The sequence below is a fragment of the Podarcis cretensis genome (assembly GCF_951804945.1).
Source record: "Podarcis cretensis genome assembly, chromosome: 9".
In the NCBI taxonomy this organism is placed as follows: Eukaryota; Metazoa; Chordata; class Lepidosauria; order Squamata; family Lacertidae; genus Podarcis; species Podarcis cretensis.
The window spans coordinates 74,882,265-74,902,586 of NC_137178.1; the positions used below are offsets into that span (position 1 = coordinate 74,882,265).

A 20,322-nucleotide genomic window follows, 5' to 3' on the forward strand; every position below is an offset into this window, starting at 1 on the left:
ACTTGGAGGAGTCATTTTTATTCTTGACCTTAACCCTTCAGATGTGGATGAGTATGATGATAACCCGCTTGCTACCTTTCAAGGAAATGAACTCTGAGAAAGAGAATTGCAGTCTGAAGAAGACAAGCCAAAAGGAAGTAGCAGCAAGTACTTGAGCCATTAGGCTCCTGGCTTTGTAACCTATCCCAATAATATCCAGCTAAGCTCCAATATACAAGAGGGGAAGACTCAACAGCAGTTGCAGACCTTAGAACATTCCAAGGAGCCTTTAGAAGGCACACTGTATAGGACGATTCCTGCCATTCCCCCGAGGAGGAAGAAACTTGTGGTGGTGGTAAGTGACTCCCTGCTGAGGAGGAAAAAGGCAATAGTGTGTGAAGGAAACAGGATGTCCCAGGGGGTGTGCTATCTTCCAGGTGCAGAGATTCACGATGTGACAGAGAAGTTGCCGAGTCTTATAAAGCCCCCTGACCACAACCGCTCCTTCTGATTCATGTGGATACAAACAATACTGCCACAGACAGCCTTCCAGCTAGGGACGATGAGACTCTGGGCAGAAGCTGTAGAGCCTTGGGGCACAGGTAGTCTTTTCATCACTTCTTCCTGTTGAAGGTCATGGCCCAGGAAGGAAGAGGAAAATACTGAAGGTAAACCACTGACTGTGTAGGTGGTGCCATCAGGAAGGTTTGGCTTCTTGGATCATGATCTTCAGTTCCTTGAGGAGGGACCTCTGGCAAGAGATGGGCTGCACCCCACAGGGGGTAGCAAGAATATGTTTGCTAAGAGTCTCACAAACCTGATCAGGTGAGCTTTAAACTAGATCTTGAGAGGGAGGGAGACAACATTACAGATGACAGAAGACCACCTGGTTCTGGAGATAATAGCTTCATTGATGCACAGGAAACTGAGGTGGTACTCAAAAAACCTGTCAAAGGGCAAGAAACTACAATAAGGAAGCAGAGAGAATGACTTTTGGTTTCAGTTGTCTGTACTAATGCACAGAGCATGGGAAACAAGCAAGACAAATTAGAGCTCTTAATACAAGGTGGCAAATATGACCTAATAGGTATTACTGAAACCTGGTGGGATGAGACTCATGAATGGAATGTAGAAGTTAAGGGGTATAATCTATTCAAAACGAATAGACCAAGCAGGCAGGGAGGAGGAGTAGCATTGTATGTAAAGGGAGTGTCCACTTGTGAACAGATCCATGACCAGAAGACGGATTGAGAATATATGGATAAAAATGGTAGGAGAGGGAAACAACAGTGACCTTACTGTGGGCGTCTGCTATAGACCTCCAAGCCAGACTGAAGACTTAGATGATGCCTTCCTACAACAGATTACCAGACATTCACAAAGGAGCAATATAGTAGTCATAGGAGACTTCTACTTCCCCTATATCTGTTGGAACTCAAACTCTGCCAAGAACGTAAGGTCGAACAATTTTTTCCATTGCCTTGCCAACAATTTAATTTCCCAGAAAGTGGGAGAAACAACAAGGGGATCATCCATCTTGGACCTGTTTCTCACCAACAGAGAAGAACTGATTGACGAAGTGGTGGAAGTACTCTGAAACTTGGGAGGAAGTGATCATGTTGTATTGTGTTTCATTTTATACAGGCAAGGGAAAGCTTTAGGAGGAGCTTTCTGAGGGTAAGAGCCGTTCGAAGGTAGAATGAGCACTCTCAGAAAGTGGTGGACTCTCCTTTGTTAGAGGTTTTTAAGCAGAGGTTAGATGGCCATCTGTCTTTTATACTTTAGTTGAGGTTCCCTCACTGCAGGGGGTTGGACTAGATGAACCCTCAGGGGATCCCTTCCAACTATGATTAATATAATGCCAAATACTCCCAACTCTATACCATTAAGTAAATTCTGCAACTTGTACGATTTAGGTAAATGAAGCAAGTTTGTCTGACAACTCTCTCTGTATAATTCTGCTTTTTCACTATTTCATACATCTATATATTTTCCTTCTGCCAGTCATGGGAAAGAGCAAGCTGCCATGTCTTGCCCTGAAGCCTTCCCACCTGCTGGAAGTCAGAGTGTATTGGTGTATTGGTATGCTATAAATAAAGTTTCCATTTTTTGTGATTCATGAATTCCCTGAATATGAGTGCGTAGAATGAGTGCGTACAGCAACTGTGGTTGCTGTAACAATTCAAAATAGTTGTTTGCAACCAAATGGAACGTTTATATTGCTGAGGAGCATGAACTAAAGCCTCTGGTTATGCAGTTCACAACCCTTTTGCCACTGCACAGTTGTTTCTGCTTAGTAATAAGGGCTGCAGTTATAAAATTCATATATTTCTTCTTGGCTCTCAATATACATAAGGACACTAAGTAAGATCACTTATTTAAGGACAAGTGCTACTAACACATTGGATGTGTTGGATTCTGGGCTAAGTGCCCAGAACTCTACAGAAACAAGGCGTAGTGTTAGTGAGCAAAAGTGTTTTCTCTAGTGAAATGGAAAGTAAATGTCCATGTTGTCTGTTTGAATAATGCATATTTTTAATTTGTTGCAATAAATACATTAACAATACAAAAAATTAATGGACGCCCAGTTGCATCATACCTTTAACCCAAGACAAATATTTCCCCCCATTCTTTCTCTCCCCCACTTTTAACAAGAAAAGCAGGTTTTAATTCAGTGGCTGCCTTCAGATGACACACTAAAATATGGTGAGATGTGAATGAGCCTTTCTCTGCCTCTGTGTTCTTTACCAGTAAAATATGAGCATTCGTTGACTGCCTTTGACTATGTCTTTGTGCATCTCTGCTGATCAGTTTTAGACGTTTATGTTTAAAGTCCTGATCTGTAGTCTGGGACCTTCATACTAACTGCACAGGATTGTGTCCAGGGGAGGTTACTTTGATGCTGCTAATGCAGTGGTTTGAATTCACCCCTGTAGGTGCACTCCCATTGTCTCTCAAGACAGACGGATGCCAACAGTCCACAAACGAAGGAACAATTCAGCTCCTGTTTATTTTGGGCTGGGGGTGGGGGATCTTCCTCCAGCTTGTGTGTCAAACAGTCCTCACAGGGTGGTGGTAGTCGTAAACTACTTGCTTTTCCAGTACATTTTGGAGCATCTGTTGACCGATGGTGCAGATGAGCGTGGAAGAAAGGTGTGCATGATTTCTGCATATGATTTCTGCACAAAGGGTAGATGAGTGGTCATCCTTCCATATATACAAAGCTTGTTTTCTGAGCTCTTTCTGAAGAAGGGCTGGGAAAGCAGTGTGCTGTGATAAACAGCTGACATAACAGAAGTGGCAATAATCCTCCATTAAATATCTTTCAGCTGATGGGGCTCACCGGATAATTGACTTTCCAGCAGGAATTACTGGCTCAAACTAAATCAGCAGGCATTAGGGCAGCCTGCTGCTGTTTCGAAAGGGAGAATGTAGCTTTGCCTGACTCTGACAGGGACTATTCATCTTGGTAATTCAGTGTATGTGTCACTACCAGATGACACTAAGACTGTAGACACTAAAGTGGCTCTAATTAAAAACTGTTTTTGTTTGGAATTCCCTTCGTGAATTCAGTAGCTTTTTATCTGATTTAAGATCCTATGTGCTCACCACCAGATGGTGGGTGGGTGACCTGAACCAGCCGGTGGTGTTTGACCTCCCCCAGTTCGCTTTTTGTCTGTTGCCCAGGCTACCTTTTACACTGTGGTGTTTGCAGTTCAGATGGCAGCAGAATTTGTCCTTCCGTTCCCACAACCATTAGAAGCAAATGCTGCTTGGCCACTTCTTCCTGCTCTGGCAACTCCTTGGGATGATGAGTTTCTCATTGAAACGTGTCTGCAGTGGGAGCAGGTCCTAGTGGGAGGGCAACTGCACCTCAGTCCCATGAAGTTAAAAGGTTCACATAATCACAAAGTGGGTACATGTTAAATGGTGTTCAGGGGTTTGCTTGAATGTAAGATGTTAAATATAGGGCTGAAGCAAGGTGCACATGCCGTGTCTTGTGGTTCCATTACAGTGGGGGGGGGCGTGTAACCCATATACACAAGCAGGCCATGTAAAGGGCTTGAAAAGAGTTTGTGCAAATTGAAAAAAAACAGTTGCTTTTCATATGCACTGTTCCAGAACAGAGTCAGAAATCGCCCTTCCTTGAGCAGGGGGAGGTCTTCAACTCTTAGTTCTTGCTGATGTTGACCCACAGAAGGTGGCTGTAGCAGTTAGGATTTCCTGTTTCTTGACCTAAATGCTTCCTCTGTTGTAAATAACCCATTAGCGTTCTACCTTTTAATCACTGCCTCTTTGTTCATTTTCTTCTTTAGAATGGGAGCCTGAGCTGGAATGAAGAAGCTGATGGCAGCAGAGGAAGAGAGGTATCTCGAGACTTTGCCAAGGTCAGTACAATGACTTGAGTTTGAGTGTACATTTGAGCCTAGTGGGAAAACAACATTTGAGTTGCATTCTTTAGGGTGTATCTGATGCTGCGTCGAGCCTGCTTTCACTCACACAAGACTTTATCCTCTCCTCCCCACTGTAGCTCCCCATGCACCCCAAAATCTGTTTGGAGCAGAATTTGAGGGGGCACTGGTGGGGTGGGCTTCAGGCGAGGATAAGAGGAAGGGGTAGTCCTGTTACACAAACAGCAGTGCTCAATGCAGCCCATTGCAGTGAAGACTGTGTTAATCCCTGGTATGGTTCTGCAGCTGGAAGAGAATCCAACAAACTAGATTTCAAGGTCCAAAGATGCAGCCCAAATTCATCATATGTCTGGGTTGCCTTGTTTTTTTCCAAACCCAACCCAGCATGAATTATAATCTACTTGCTTTATTCCCCAGTTGTATGAACTGGATGGTGATCCTGAACGGAAGAAGTTCTTGGATGACCTCTTCATTTTTATGCAGAAGAGGGGTGAGTAGAACTCTTACGCTGAGTTTTGTTTCGATAACCTGAAAAGTCACAGAGAGGACTACACCTGCTAGTGTCCTTTGCTAGAATTGGAGTCCTTCTAATGAAGCTGCTGCTTGGATTGGCTTCAGAGATTTTGTTTCTTGGTGGGTGGGGAGGAGAAGAAACAGTACCTGTTGCTTCGAAGGTGGAGCGTTATGAAAGAGAATCCCATGAAACAGACAGCTTAGTTGAAGTTTAAGTAAAAGAGATACTGTCGTTTCCCCCGCTTCCAGACTTGGTTTGAAACAAGGATAGACTCATTATTATTGAGACCTGTTGCGAGGCGGTTGCAGTGTAAACATTGACAGCGGGAATGGAAAGAGGATAGGAGGAAAGGAAACAGCAGGAATGACAGCATTTGCGCATACATGGGTTTCCATTTGCCCTACGCCAACCCAAGTAGAAGCAAGAGGTCTGTTAGGTAAATGTGCCTCACTCTGCAACCACAAGTTTCTTGTCCTCGTGGTATGTTGAAGTATTTAAATAGCAAATGTTCTTAAAGGAGCAAAGAAAAGAAGCTGCGTGTGTGTGTGTGTGTGAGAGAGAGAGAGAGAGAGAGAGAGAGAGAGAGAGAGAGAGAGAACGAGCTGGGGGGGCGGGGAGAGCGAGAGGCTTCTAAACAATCTCAACAGCTAAGGCAGCCCATAAAAAACAGGTTTTTCTGTTACTGTCAAATAAATACAACAAATCTCCCTGCTTAGTGCCACTAAATTTGGAAGCAAAAACATAACCTCTGTAGTCTGTAGTGTGTTTTGCTTGCGTCAGTCACAAAATTCAGGGTTGCTGTGAGGCCCTTTTAGCTCTCTAGATAGATTTCTGAAGTTGAACAAGCTGCTCATCCTTTCCTAGGTGGCACCAGTATTGTAAGGTTGAATCGGCACAGGCTGGTAAGTTGAGGATTGATCTTGGAGGCCCAGTGTGAAAGACAAACAGCAGATTTCACATGAGCTCCCGAAAAAAGAGTTGAGGATGAAAAGCCCTGGCCCTGGATACCATCCCCTGACAGGCTATTTGTGTCCAGTGCCCTGCTGCATCAGGCCTAATGCAGATCAAATGTGCGGGCCTCCTCTGAGCACAGCAGGTTGCCACAAAGCAGCTGCACCTGCAAGTGATAAAATGCCTCTTCAGTGGCAGTAATGACGAGAGAGGAGAGGAAGGCTTTAACACACTGGGGAGGGGGGAGATTGCCCCCTCTGTGACACTAAAATAGAGAAATGAGAAAAAATGGAGCTGGTTCGTCAACCTTTAGCCCATGCCTTCAAATTATAGGACTGTTTTGGATTCATGAAGACCTCGTCCCTTTCTTGGGCTCTCCTGAAGATGAAAGGTTGCCTTGGAGAATTGCATTTCTGCAAAAGCACTCTCATCTGTTTTAGGGCCAGCAGACTTCCTGAGAGCTATTCAGGTGTTATGGCTAAGGTTTGGTTAAGCAACCGACGTCCTTGTCCCTTGTGCATAAAGTTACATGAGTTTAAAAATGGATTAAAACAACAAATTTCAGAGGAGTGGAACTACTGCTACCTGGCGCACCCACCCACAGGCACAGGCTGCATCCCAGAAAAGAGGGAGGGATTTGCTATATAAGCTTAATGAGAGTTATCATGGTGGATTCCTTTTCATCAGTGTCTGGATTGATCCTGCAATGACTGAGTGAGAGGAAACAAGGAGGAGATCAAAGCAATAGGGCTCTGTCTGGAAAGACTGAATCATTCAAATTGGATGGTTCAGTCTGTAGAGCAGGCATAGGCAAACTCGGCCCTCCATATGATTTTGGACTACAACTCCCATCATCCTTAGCCAGCATGACCAGTGGTCAGGGATGATGGGAATTGTAGTCTTAAAAAACCATCTGGAGGGCTGAGTTTGCCTATGCCTGCTGTAGAGCATGAGACTCTTCATCTCAGAGTCATGTGTTCAAGCTCCATGTTGGGCTAAATATGCATTGCAGGGTGTTGGACTAGATGATGCTCGTGGTCCCCTCTGTTTCTATAGAATTGTAGAGTTACAAGCGACCCCAAGGGTCATCAAGTCCAAGCCCCTGCAGTGCAGGAGTTTCAACTAAAACATCCAAGACAGTTGGCCATCCAACCTCTTCTTAAAACCTCCAAGGAAGGAGAGTTCATAATCTCCCGAGGGGGACCGTTTCACTATTGAACAGTTCTTGATTGTCAAAGAGTACTTCCTGGTGTTTAGTAGGAATCTCCTTTCTTGTAACTTGAAGCCATTGGTTTGAGTCCTACCCTCTGGGGCAGGAGTAAACATGCTTGCTCCATCTTCCATGTGACAGCCCTTCCGATAGTGCCCAATGCTGTCATACACTTCCCCTTGTCAGAGAGCTCTTGCCAGAGAATCTTTGTTTCTCATAGCACACAATAAATGCAGAAAGGGACAATGCCATAAAAGTAATTTATTAAGGAGAGAGAAAAGGCCAGACTTTGTTAGACCCTCCACGAAAATTTTGTAGGCAGCCTCCCCCTTCCTAGTATTGTCTTCCCTACAACATTCTATGTCAAGTAGGGATTTTTAGAGGTGGGGCATGGGGGGGGGAGAGTTTCTGCTTACAACCCTCCTGGATGATTTGGTGGCTGTTGTGTGAGAGAACTGACATGTGATGGTCATGACTTTGGGAGCTCACTTATTATACTCATGCGCCCCAACAGCTGTTTTCCTCTGCTTATCGAGGCTGCCTGTGACGGAACTTGAGCTCTAGTTCAAAGCTTAAACAAGGTAATTCATTGTAAGAATATAAGAGCCTGGCTTCTGGATCAGACCCATCTAGTCCAGCATCCTGTTCTTAAAGTGGCCAGCTAGATGCCTCTAGGGGAAGCCCACAGACAGGACTTAGGTGGCCCAGGCCTCTCCCCGCTTGTAAGTCCCATCAGCTGGAGGTAGAACATAGTCATCATGGCTAGTAGCTAGTCACCTTGATCAAGTGTTTATTTGTGAAAGATATTTCTATCCTGTCTTTCCACATCTGAGGAAATGCTCTGAGTGGCTCATGTAGTAATCATATAGTAAAAACAGGAACACAATAAAACAAATAATTAAAGTAAGACAAGCACCATAAAAATATTCCAAGCAACAGGGACCAATGCCTCAAATTTCAGCAGGCAAGCTGTCAGTTTGCTTAAACTTCTTCATTAGGTTTTGAGGGGAAATGGGAGCAAGCATCTCCAGTGGCAGATAGTTCCACATCCTGTGAAATTAGTCTTAGGTTCAAGCTATAGAATTTGTGTTTGTTTATTATTTATTAAATTTGTATACCATCTGAAGACCATGGCGTGGTTCACAACATAAAAATACAAAATGCATAATGAAACAAGAGCAAGAACAAACAAAATAACACCCCCCCCCAAAAAAAAGACACTTTTTAAAAGCCATAGAATGTTTAATCAGCCAAAGGCCTGGTTATAGAAAAACATTTTTGCCTGGGCCCTAAAGATATGTAAAAGTGCCAGGTGAGCCTCCCTGACCGGATCATTCCGCAAATGGGGAGCCACCACAGAAAAGGCCTGTTCTTGTGGACCTCTTGTGGAGGAGACACATGAAGAAGGGCCTGACAGCATTATCTTTCCCTTTCCCTTTCCATTCTTCTGCTAGCTCAGCATCTTATTCTCACAGTGTCCAACAGATCCATTATATCAGAATACCATTGTCTGGATTCGTTTAGAAATCTTCTGGAAAAGGTAGGTTGTTTTCCAGGCGAATAAACTATGCTACATAGGGAATATGGGTGTGCATCAATTCTCAAGAAGGCAAGGATGCTGGATTGCAAATGGTGTTGTAGCCAGGAAAACTGTTTTGTTCATTTAAGTTCCTCCTTTGTGGAGATCTCATAAAAAGCTTCTGATTGTGCCATTCTGCTGCTGCTCAAGGTTTCCTACGTGACCTTAGTTTTCCCAGATGGCTTGTCCGTTCTGAGTTTGATGTATATATACATAGAAGAGGCTTTGTAAGCCCAAGCGTGTGGTTTTAATGTTTTCCTGCTGTTGTATGCCTTATCTGCATGTTTTCAGATGTGGAAAAGCTTGCAGCAAATACTGATATTGATGAAAGCGTTTGGCAGGGGGTTCTTTTATCTCCAGGCAGCAGTGGCACTTAACAAGCCTATCTAGGGAATACCCTTAATACCTCCCCCCCCCCTTTCTTTCCTGCAGCTTCACCACTAAGTTTTTGCTACCTGGAGGATATCCTAGAGTCTGAATATTGCCGATATTTCTCCTTCAGTAGCAGGCCAAATCAAGTGAGCTAACAGGAGCATGTTTACCCTAATTCCACTATACAAATTCCTTACAATGGTGTTGTGGACTTTCTGTTGCGGGTCCTGGAGGAGATTAGTGATGAGCAAAGAAATAAGGAAATTGTGCTCTGTTGCTTTGAACTAAAACTAGTGAAAAATTCCCATGCCTTTTCAAACTCCTGAGCTCCAAACTATTGTGACACTATAATTCAGTTATTTGCTGCTGTGGGCAAATTGGTCCATATCATGAACTTGGAGTATTTGTATTTGTATGGAAAAGATAAGAGAAGAATACTGATGAAAAGCGGAAGTTTCTTTTACCATATACACGGTTATTGGCTACTTTTTCCATCTCTGAGCTTGGAAGATGCTATTCCATTAGGCTTTTGTCTGTGGAACCTTCTGTGGCACTGTCTTGAGGAATTTGGAAAGGAAGTCATGGCTTCAGAGAGAGTTAAGCCATTTACCGATTCTAGCTTTCGGATACTTTAATTACTAAGTAAGAATGAAGGAACATACAGAGTGCTGTAAAACAGCCTGCTCCTTCTTTGTTGGAATTTCCCTCAGAAGGAGCCTTTTATAACTATGTAGAAGTGCCAGTCTCTTTCCAAGTGTGAATTAGGTGTGAGCACGGAGAACTTTTGGAGAGGGTATCAATGGTTCATACCAGCAAGATCTCCCGCCTTTCTCTGGAGCTCACAGGACTGTGCATTTTGTTGTTGTTGTTGACTGCCAGTCTTCCAAATTTGTGGGCCCTTGCTCATCAGAGAAATCTCGATGCCCTGTTTCACTTCATAGCAGCGTACGTCTCATGTTAGCATAGCTCCTTATGAGTCTGAACTTCCATTCATCCACACTTAGCTTTCTTTAAGGTAAGTCACATGAAGATACTTCCGTCTTCCTGTGTTGCTAGGGATACCCTTGGGCTCTTTCCCCATCCAGCTTAAGAGCTGGTGACTTCTGTTCAGATGCTTCAGTTAATGTGTTTTACTAGTTTAATGCTGGGCACTCAGGCCACATGATGAGGCCGAGTCTCCTGAGTGCCAAAGGAAAAAGCAGGCCTCTTCGCCAACATGCCTGTGGAGGCCTTTGCTTCATATCTGAAGCCAGTGGGCTCAAGCCTGCCCATTTAAACCTTTAAGACATCAATGGATCTGCTTTTACTTCTTGAAAAACTGTGTTTCTGCTTCAGATATCGCTGGGGGAGTTAGTTCAAGGGTCAGAGGGGTGAGAACCCCACCAGTAGCAGAGCTGTTGAACATCTGGTAAAGATGTTATGAGCGTGAAGTATATTGAACCCAGCTGTGCCAGTAGCCATCGAGCAACTGAACACTAGCGAGGCTTTACGTGAACAAACTCCATGAGAACAGGCCTAGGGAGTAGTGTTGGGACACAGTGGGCGCATCGGGGCAGATTAGGCAACTTTGGGTCGGTCGCCTTGACACAAGGACACATGTGTCTGTTAAGTAGCCTTCAGTTTGGCAGCTCATCTAATAAGCAGAAGCAATCCGTCAGTCTTGTGTTATTCAGGGGGTGAAGGGGAAGCGGAGCCCAATGGCATTTCCATGGCTGCAGATAAGAACTGGGCCTCACATCAAATAGAACATGATTAATTGCTCTCCTGCCTAGCTCCTGCTTTGATAAACATATGTGAGGGCCCACAGGTTAGCAGATCAGGTAATGACTATCACATCAGGAGGTGTGAAGATTCACTGTGGAACTAGACTAGGGGCTTTGGGCATGGGATGAGTGATGACGGCTGCTATGTGATGGCCGGGGGGGGGGGGGCAGACAGACAGAGAGGGCTTCTTTCTCTCCGGACTGTATTTTCTTACCTTTCAAACAAGTCCTAAGGGCAGAGCCTGTAACTTCTTGCTTTGCCACATGCACAGAGATTCTGGCAACAGACGTCAGTTGTGTCTGATGGGAGTGGAAGTCCAGAGCATCTGAGGGCACCAGGTTGTAGAAGGCTGATCTGGAACATTTTTGGCCCTTTATTGAAACATTGAGGTATGTTATTTCCTGCATACTGGAAAAGTATGCAGGATTGGTTGCTCTTTGCCGCCTGTGACATAAAAACATAAGAAGAGCCTTCTGGATCTGGCCATTGGCCCATTCAGTCCAGGATCTTGTTCTCATAGTGGCCAAAGAGATGCCTCTTCCAGGAAACGAGCAAGCTGAGCCCCAGCACAAGAGCCTTCTCCCTTCCTGTGGTTTCCAGCAACTGGTAAAACCAGATGGTGGCAATTCCTCCAGGGCCTCCAGTCACCTCCCCCAAGCACCATTATTTCTTATACTTGTTAAAGCTTTTCAAAACCACATTTGGGCCCAAATGAGGGCCCCCAAGATTATTTTAAAAGCCAATCACAAATACAAATTTTAAGCAATAACTTGAAATAAACCAGAGCGTTAAAACAAAGACGAGCAGAATTTAATACTTTCTTACCATTCAAAGTGGAGGGAGGGGAGACCTAAAAGGGGTCTAGCATGGGGCCAACTTCCCTTGGAAGGGAACTGCAAAATTGGGGTGCTGCCACTGAAAAGCCGCTTCCATCAGCAAGGTATCCTGCAAGGTTGGGGCATACAACAGATTTGGGAGGTGACAAATTAGAAAGGGTTTCCCCACAGGTGCTTTCAGAAAGCCCACAAGCAGGAATTGAAGACCCTAGCCCCCATCCCCACCCCCATCCCCGCCACCATAACTGTGTCTCTCCTGCATCAACTGGTGTTCAGAGGTACACTAGCTCTGAATATGGAGCTTCTGTCTTAGCTAGAGTAGCCACTGATAGGCTAGTCCGCCTACAGTTTGCTTAATTCTGTTTTTAAATCTATCTGAGACAGTTTTCCCAGTGCAAAAAGAGTATTTAAGCTCTTTACCATGCTTGCTGAGAAGGGCTGCTCAGCACACCTGCTCCAGAAGGCTAAGGATGCTTGTGTGACATCTTTCAGAAGCTCTGATGCCCCTGCGAGCACCAGGAAACCCTGGAGCAAAAATAACTCCTCTGCCTTGCTTGTGTTAATTTGCTGGATTTCAGCTGGCGACATTTACCCTCTGGGTATAGGGCGGTATATAAATTCAGTAAATAGTAATAATAATAACCATGTCTGGCTGAAATTGTGCAAGTTAAGTGTGTGCAAGACTTGATTGTACTAGGACATTGACTCCATTTTGGGGAGGCAGAATTGTGGCACAGAGCAGAAGAGTGGAGTTTTGGTAAATTTTCAGGCTCACAGAGAGCAAAGGATCCAGGTCTCCTGGTCGTGATCCTTTTGCATGCCCATTAATACTACCACACTGTCTTCCTAGCCAGTATTGAGATTCAATAGGAAGTTTTTTTTTTATTTTTCTAGCAAAGTGTGTAGGCTGCTGAGCAGTGAGAAGGAAGGGCATAGTGTTATCATTGTTTCTTTTTTTCTGTCCTATGGTGATAGGACTCTCAGGCCTTTGTTACCATGTCTCATTTTGCAGTCTTAACTGTGTTTGTACTTTGTGAATGGATAATTGGAGGTCAGAGGGAGTCATAGAATGGTAGAGTTGGAAGGGGGGGGACCCCAAGAGTCACCTAGTCCATCCCTTTGCAATGCAGGAATCTCAACTAAAGTATCCCTGGCAGATGGCTAGAGTCATCTCTCCCAAGACCTGACATGCGTGTTCCCCACTCTGATGCCTTCCAGCTGTTGCTGGACTCCAGTTTGTATCAGCCACATGCATGAAGGCCAGTGGTCAAGGCTGATGGAACTTGTACTCCAGATTCTATGGAGGGCACCAGGCTGCCATGCATAGAGCTCATGGCAAAGGTAGGATTTGAATACACATCTGTCAAGAGGCAGGCCTTGCCCTTCTGCTTAGCAGAGGTGTAGTCAGCACAAAGCCCTCCCAATATTGCTGGCTCACAGTTGCCGCCTCCTTCGACCATTGGCTGGGTTGGAAGGGAGCTGTAGGCCCACAGCATCCGCCAGGCAGCACGTTGGCTACCCCATAGCAGTGTGTGGTAATTAGCTTGTGTTCTTACATTCTGCTGTAAATTGGAAAGGTGTCAGCTAGCCACTGGAATCTCCTTTCCTTTAAAATAAAGTCATGGTCTCAAAGCTAAGCTGCCGGGATGGGCAGCTGCCTAGGAACCACAGACATGCCACCTTATTTGGCAGGGGACATGCTGTTGGGTGCACAATATTTGCCACCAGCCTGTGTCTTGTGACAGCAAATACCTTTCTTAATTTTGCCCTACCTCTGGAGTTGGGCACCAAGCACCACAGCTCAAGTAGCACCTTTGCTGTCCTGGAGATCTTTCTACCAAGGTCCCAAACATGTCGATTTTGGGGCAGGGAGTCATGCATGCATGCAAGTCCGTTGCAGCAACTGAGCTCCGTTTATTTTCTTTAGATTAGATTACATTTATATACTGCCCTTCATCATAAGATCTCACGGCGGTTCACACAATAAAATACAGGATAAAAACAAATAAATAAGTAAAACCAAACAGCAAAACAATACCACCACCCTTCCCGCAGACACATTTGAAAGGGTGTAGACTATTAATAAGCCAGAGGCTTGGTTGAAGAGGAATGTTTTTGCCTGGTGCCTAAAGGTGTGTAATGAAGGTGCCAGCTGAAGCTCCCTGGGGAGAGCATTCTACAAACGGGGGACCACTACAGAAAAGGCCCTTTCTCATGTTGCCCCCCCTCCGGATCTCACATGGAGGAGGCACACAAAGAAGGGGCTCGGATGATGAACGCAGAGCCCGGGACAGTTTATATTTTAAATTGCTGGCACAGAGCCCTGGAGAATTATTCCTCTCTCCAGGCTATAGACATTTTGTCATCTCCAGTTCTGGACTCAGAAAAGCCTCTGTAGTCCCCTGCGCCTGAAAGCAGACTCCTTGGGCTGCTGTTTATTATCTGTGCCCAGGGCTCCATCTGATTTTGATTACCCTGTATCAGAGGTGAGGTGGCTTGGGATCATGTAGCAGCAGGAGTGAAGCAGGGGGGGGGGGTCCTCTCTTAGTGAAAAGGGGAAGTGCATGCAGAATGTAAGGACAGAGGAAACAGCCCATTCCCTTTGCTGGCAAGAGGTTGGGCCCTCTGTCTGCATCGCCGCAATCCAAGAGGTCCCTGCGTGCTGTCGGAATAGAGAGAGACACTGGAAAGTACAGTAGAAACGAGCTTGCCATCAAAAGGCAACAAGTCCTGCCCCGTGCCCCCGGTCAGTGACCTTTCCCTCTGGAATTCTCCCCTCTGACCCCCAGATCATTAATCCCCCCACTGCCAGATGACAGTAATCCATCATGGGCCCTGACAAGCCTCGCAGCCGGCCGTGAAAGGATCTGCTCAGCCTCCGTCTCTCTCTTTCTGTCCCATGATGCTCATTTCTCAGCCTTTCCTGTTCAGCACTGGGGGCTTCCAATAAAGACTTAACGCCTTTCTCTTCCTACCAGGGCGCTTTGAAGGGAGGCGGCTGAGGGCTGTACCAGGAACCTTTCCACACTTACTGTGTCTTGTTTGCTTCTCTCAGTCTCCACCTGTGAACGGCTCGAGCATCCAAAACAGCACTGGAATGGAAAATGGAGTCTGCTTTCCCTTTACTGCTAAATCTATTTTTAAAATATATTTTAAATGGCTTTTGTCCAGCCTTTCAAATAAGCACCAAACTGTGCATTTAAAATTAAGCAGTTCATGTTAAGTAAAAGCAGCACAGTATTAAAACCTGGAAAACCAGCACTAAAAGCAGAGGAAATACGAGAATAAAACTGGTCAAATAAAATTTTCCAAAAAAACCACCAACAAAATAAAAATAAAACCCAGGCAAGCAGATGCTGAGCATGTGCTGGAGAAACAGCATCTAGCAGGATTTAATGCCCGCTTATCAGCTGATGAGACAGAGGTTAAATCCTGCTTTGGCTGTCTGCTGCTTACTCCCCTGTTGGGAACTGGCTGGGGCAGCCAACACATAATTGACCCCACCCCACATCAGCTGATGTCTCCCAACACAGCTGATTGACAGGTGGGTGTTGTGTGGGGGAAATTGGCTGGACAGATTGGACTCGCTGGCAGGCCAAGATTGGCCCCTGGGCTGGAGTTCCCAGCGGCGTAGCGTGGGTTGTCAGCACGCGGGGCAAGGCAAGTAATTTGCGCCCCCTAACCCGGGGCAAGGCAAGTCATTTGTGCCCCCTAACCCGGGGCAAGGCGAGTAATTTGCACCCCTAACCTGCTGCCGCTGCCAGCTTCTTCTTGCTGCTGCCTGGGCTGGGGTATTTACGGTAAGGTAGCCACGGCGACGGCGACGGGTCCGTGCCAGGTGATCTGAGGCGAGTTGTCGCTGGCGCTGCCGCCCAAACGACGCCGCTTGCCCGGAGGAGGAGGAGGAGGGCAGAGAGGCGAGGAAAATGCAACATGGCCCAGCAGCTGCAGCAGCGGCGGTGGGGCTGTGAGGAGGGGCTGCCTGGCGCGCCCTCCGCGGCCAACGCTGAGAGCCGCTGCCTGCCAGATGCCTTCAGCCCAGACGCGCACACAGCTCGTCGGTTGCGCGAGACATGGGGCTCTGCTACAGCCTGCGCCCGAGGCTCTTCGGCGACTCTGGAGGCGGCGAGCGCCCCCCCACCCCACCCCAGATGTTGCGCCCGGTGCAGCCGCCCCCCCCTGCACCCCCCACGCTACGCCACTGGGAGTTCCTCAGCCCTGGTGTAGACACAAGGCTATAACTCTGTACAGGTAACTTCCTATTTTCTTAACACATATTTGTATCGTGGATTTCAAATACGCATATAGCCCACGTGGTTTATTTTTTAAAAATTCACTGTATATGAGGAAGTTAATGCACTGTTCGCATCTGTTACCCCAAGGCCAAGCAAATACTGATGCAGTTCTTTAAAAATGAGCAGTGCTATTTGGGCTTTGCTTTCTGCTACTATTATTGTTATTGTTATTATATAGAAGTTCTGCACAAAGAAACAGTGCTAACAAATAACATTTCCATATGTTTGCTGGTCCTTATTTATTTAGTCAGAGGGAGCAGTGACTTCCACAAAGACAATGAATCACAAACGTATCCTTAGACCTCCTCTGATTTCAGATGGATTTTTTAGGCATTATTGGTGGCTGGCTGATTGGTATTTTGTTTATAGACCGCTTTTCAACCCCAGGGAACACCAAAGCAAAAAGGAAACTGGGTAATTCTGGAAAGCTTTTTGGAAGGGTAAACAGAGCAATATAAATGCCCCCTTGATTGGAGCACCTACTTATCTTGAAATATGCCACTTTAGTTGCAGAACTATATTCTTTGGGCATAGGCATTTAGAGCAAAGAAAGTTGAGAATGATGTTAACCTATTTGAGTCTAATGATCTTAAGATTAAAGAATCAAGGAGCTGGCAGATTTGTAGATTTTTTAGAAAGAGTACAGGAAACAGATAGGGCTGGTTTATTCTACCCCCTCCCCCCAAGAAATAAAACTTAGATCCCTTCTGAATGGAGTGTGTGTGTGTACTCATGTGCGCGCGCGTGCACACACGCAGGAGTCTTTAATTTTAGCTCTCCATGTAATAAAAGGGTTTCTTCCCCTCAGAGGGTATAGACCAGTGGTTCTCCAAGTGGGCAGTAACAGTCCCTGGGGAGTGTTGGGGTTACCTAGGGTGGGTGGTAAGAGGCATGGTGGGGCAGGAGAGTGCTGGAGGTATAAATGACTATCAAACTTTGAAAAGTGGATCAGTTTTGTTGAATGAATTAAACTAAATAGCTTGAATTGGATTTTAATAAAATGGCAATTAATTGTTACTGTTTTGAATTGGGGATGAGTTTATGGGAACCAAGTGGGTAGTGTCCCAAAAACATTTGGGAACCCCTTATATAGACTGATGGTAGGATGTCTGCCGTTGTCTTTTAAGATGGTCACTTGTTCATTCTATGGCCCTTTACAAGTGTGAGAGAGGCTATGTCCTCAACATCTTGTTTCTTCAATGTGAATTTGACTTCCCCACTCCTTGGAAGAAGCAACACTCTGAAGTTGTAAAACAGCCTAACTACCCTCTGAAGATGGTTTGGTAATTTCAGCTAGTACAGATGGCAGACAGCTTGTTCACTGGGGCAAGACAGTTTGAGCTTATTGCACCGATCCTGGTCCAACTGCACTGGCTGCCAATTACCTTTTGGTCCCAATTCAAAGTGCTGGTGTAGACCTATAAAGCATTAAACAGCTCAGGACCCCAATACCTCAAGGACTGCCTCTCCCTGTATGAACCTGAGATCATCCTCTGGGGCCCTTCTTTGTGTGACTTCTCCACGAGAACAGGGCCTTTTGTGTGACAGCACAAGAACAGGGTCTTTTCTTCAGTGGCTCCCCATTTGTGGAGTGCTCTCTCCAGGGAGGTTTGGCTGGTGCCTTCATTATACACATTTAGGCACCAGGCAAAAACATTCCTCTTCAGCCAGGACTTTGGCTGATTAAATGTGTTGTGGGAGTGGGGATTATTGGTTTTTGTTCTTATTTTTATTACGTATTTTGTGTTTCATATATTGCTGTTTTATGTTGTGAACTGCCCTGAGATGAAGAGTGATATTCAAATATAATAAATCTAAATCTATATCTATATCTAATAATGTAGTAATATATATAATAAATAATAATGCTTGGTGATTTTGTGCCCCATTCAGTGTTTGTACGCGGTGCATTTGGTGTTGGGTCCAGGTTTGAAAGCGCCTCATAGGCGAGATGCCTTCAGATCTGCAGTCTGAGGGCAGCATGCAAACATATTTTTAAAATGCAACTATAATAACGCAAATAAGCCAACAACATAACCCACATTCAACCTCCCATTCATTCAGAAAGTCACAATAGTGTAAAAACTGTAGAGCACCATCTCTGAAATCATATCAGTGCAGGCAAACTCAGGTTTTCACTTCTGGCATCCCACTGTAAATCCTGCTGTCTTGAGCGTTTGACAGTATGTTCTGCACGTGGCATCCAATGTATATTGCAGGGACCCAGGACTTGCCAAGCTGTCTTCCTGCAGCCACCCTACATCTGTCCATTGGTTACATAGACCAGCCTTCAATGCTGCCCCTTGTCTTCCTGGGAAAATTTGTTAGTTACCTCCCCTTTCACTCTCTGCCTTCCCCATCTGGTCACTGGATCAAGCATGCTTAGGGATAAGTTAATACCATACGCTAAATTGGATTGGGGAAGAGTGGGTGGGTAATTAGTCCCACAGGAGGCCACAGGGGAGTGTAAAAGTGCATTTACTGGATATGCAAAGCATGCATTCTGGGCTTAATCTTTATTAATGTTTTCACGCACTCAGCTCTCTCCTGCCTTTCTCACAGAGAATTCACCAGGGCAGAAGAATGACACCCATCAGTGAAAGGAAACACTTGCACACACAAATGTGCATATCAGTTTTATTTCTGCTTTTGTGAAAGCAAGACTATGGGTAGTTGGCCTTGTTCTTTATTTGCAGTTTTAGCTGGTGGCTCCGCAAAGCTCTGCAGTGCCTTTTGAATCATGTCATGTCTTGCACAGAGCCACTAGCACAGATGTTAAGTGGGCTGCCATAAAACTGGTTCAACAGAGGATTGGGAGGTCTGTCGGATACTTGTAAAACCATTTCATGCAGAGGCTGGATTCCTCTTTGTTCTCACAACTGATTCCCCTATTTATGTATTATTTATTTCATAAAATTTATACACTGCTTGACTTTAAAAAACATAAAACAAGAAAATCAAGAAACATACAGCAATACTTTAAAACATACAAAAAGTTAAAATACTAAAGATTAATCTAAACTTTCCAAGCATCTGGGTGGGTTTGTCTACACAAGAACAAGTACAGTGAGGGCACCTGCTTGATACCAATAGGCAGGAGGTGCTGCTACGCTAAATGACACATGTCTTACAAATTCGGAACACCTGTGGCACCTGTAATAGTGCCAGTTCTGCTGATTGAAACGGTCAAGTGAGCCTTTATGCTTATGGGGTAAGGCAGGGGTCAGCAAACTTTTTCAGCAGGGGGCCGGTCCACTGTCCCTCAGACCTTGTGGGGGGCTGGACTATATTTTTTTTGGGGGGGATGAAAGAATTCCTGTGCCCCACAAATAACCCAGAGATGCATTTTAAATAAAAGCACACATTCTACTCATGTAAAAATACCAGACAGGCCCCACAAATAACCCAGAGATGCATTTTAAATAAAAAGGCAACACGCAGTCCAGATTTAGAAGGCGATTGGGCCAGATCCGGCCCTCGGGCCTTATAAGGGCTTTATATACTAATAGAAACACCTTGAACCTGACCTGCTAGCAAACTGGCAACCAGTGGAGATCTCTGAGCACAGGCTTATATGCTGACAAAGCCGGACTTGTGTCAGCAATCATGCTGCAACATTCTGCACAAACTGCAGCTTCTGCATTTTTGGTACTGATGTATGTATTGGAAGTAGAACATCTCAACCAAACTATGTTTTAGGCCAAACCCATGTCTGTGAGGACTGGCCTGGTGTATCTACCTCTGCCGTGAAGTTGTTTGATGCAAGGTGAATTCTCTGTCTCAAGCCAATGTGCAATATGGAGATGATGATGATAATACTCTCATACCTTGCAGGGCTGTTGCAAAGATCACATTCCAAAAGTGTACATAAAGCTCTGTACAACATTCAGCAGCACTGTACAAATGCTAACTACTCTCATTGATTCTTATTAGTCTTTCTTCAAATGTTATGGCCCTGTCTGTACAAAAGTATAATGTTGGGAATATTTCCTCAAGAGTACCACTGAGGCGGTATGTGGCTGAGTACAGGTTGCTGCAGAGGGAGAAGGCTGCTGCCTTCATAATCTGCTTGTTGGGTCCCTAGAAGATGCTGCTTGGCCACTGTCAGAAATGAGATGCTGTTTCTCCGATCCAGCAGACCATTTCTTGTAGGGCTGCAGCTTAGTGAGGACGGTCATGCTGCTTGTTTAGTGGCCACAAGGCTTAAAACTTCTCAGCATCTCCAGGTTAGGCGTAGGAAAGTGTCTCATCTGAAGCCCTGGAGTGTCACCATCAGTCAGTATAGGCAGTTCTGAGCTGGATTGGTCGCTGGCCTGACTCTGTAGGACTCAGCTGCCTTTGAGACCCATAAAAGCAGCAAGAAACATCTGGATCTCTTAACTTTTGGAAGGACGGACCACTAGGCTGGAG

The 20,322-nt window shown here is 45.4% G+C and overlaps 1 protein-coding gene across 2 annotated transcripts in view; it reads left to right on the forward strand.

Moving 5' to 3' along the window:
- ARID3B (AT-rich interaction domain 3B) overlaps positions 1-20,322 on the forward strand; it is a 57,686-nt gene that overhangs the window by 19,129 nt on the left and 18,235 nt on the right. For both annotated transcript variants that reach the window (XM_079991604.1, XM_079991605.1), the window contains exons 3-4: positions 4,296-4,367; positions 4,809-4,881. In XM_079991604.1, the coding sequence (XP_079847730.1) occupies positions 4,296-4,367; positions 4,809-4,881 (145 nt within the window). The remainder of the gene's footprint in view (positions 1-4,295; positions 4,368-4,808; positions 4,882-20,322) is intronic.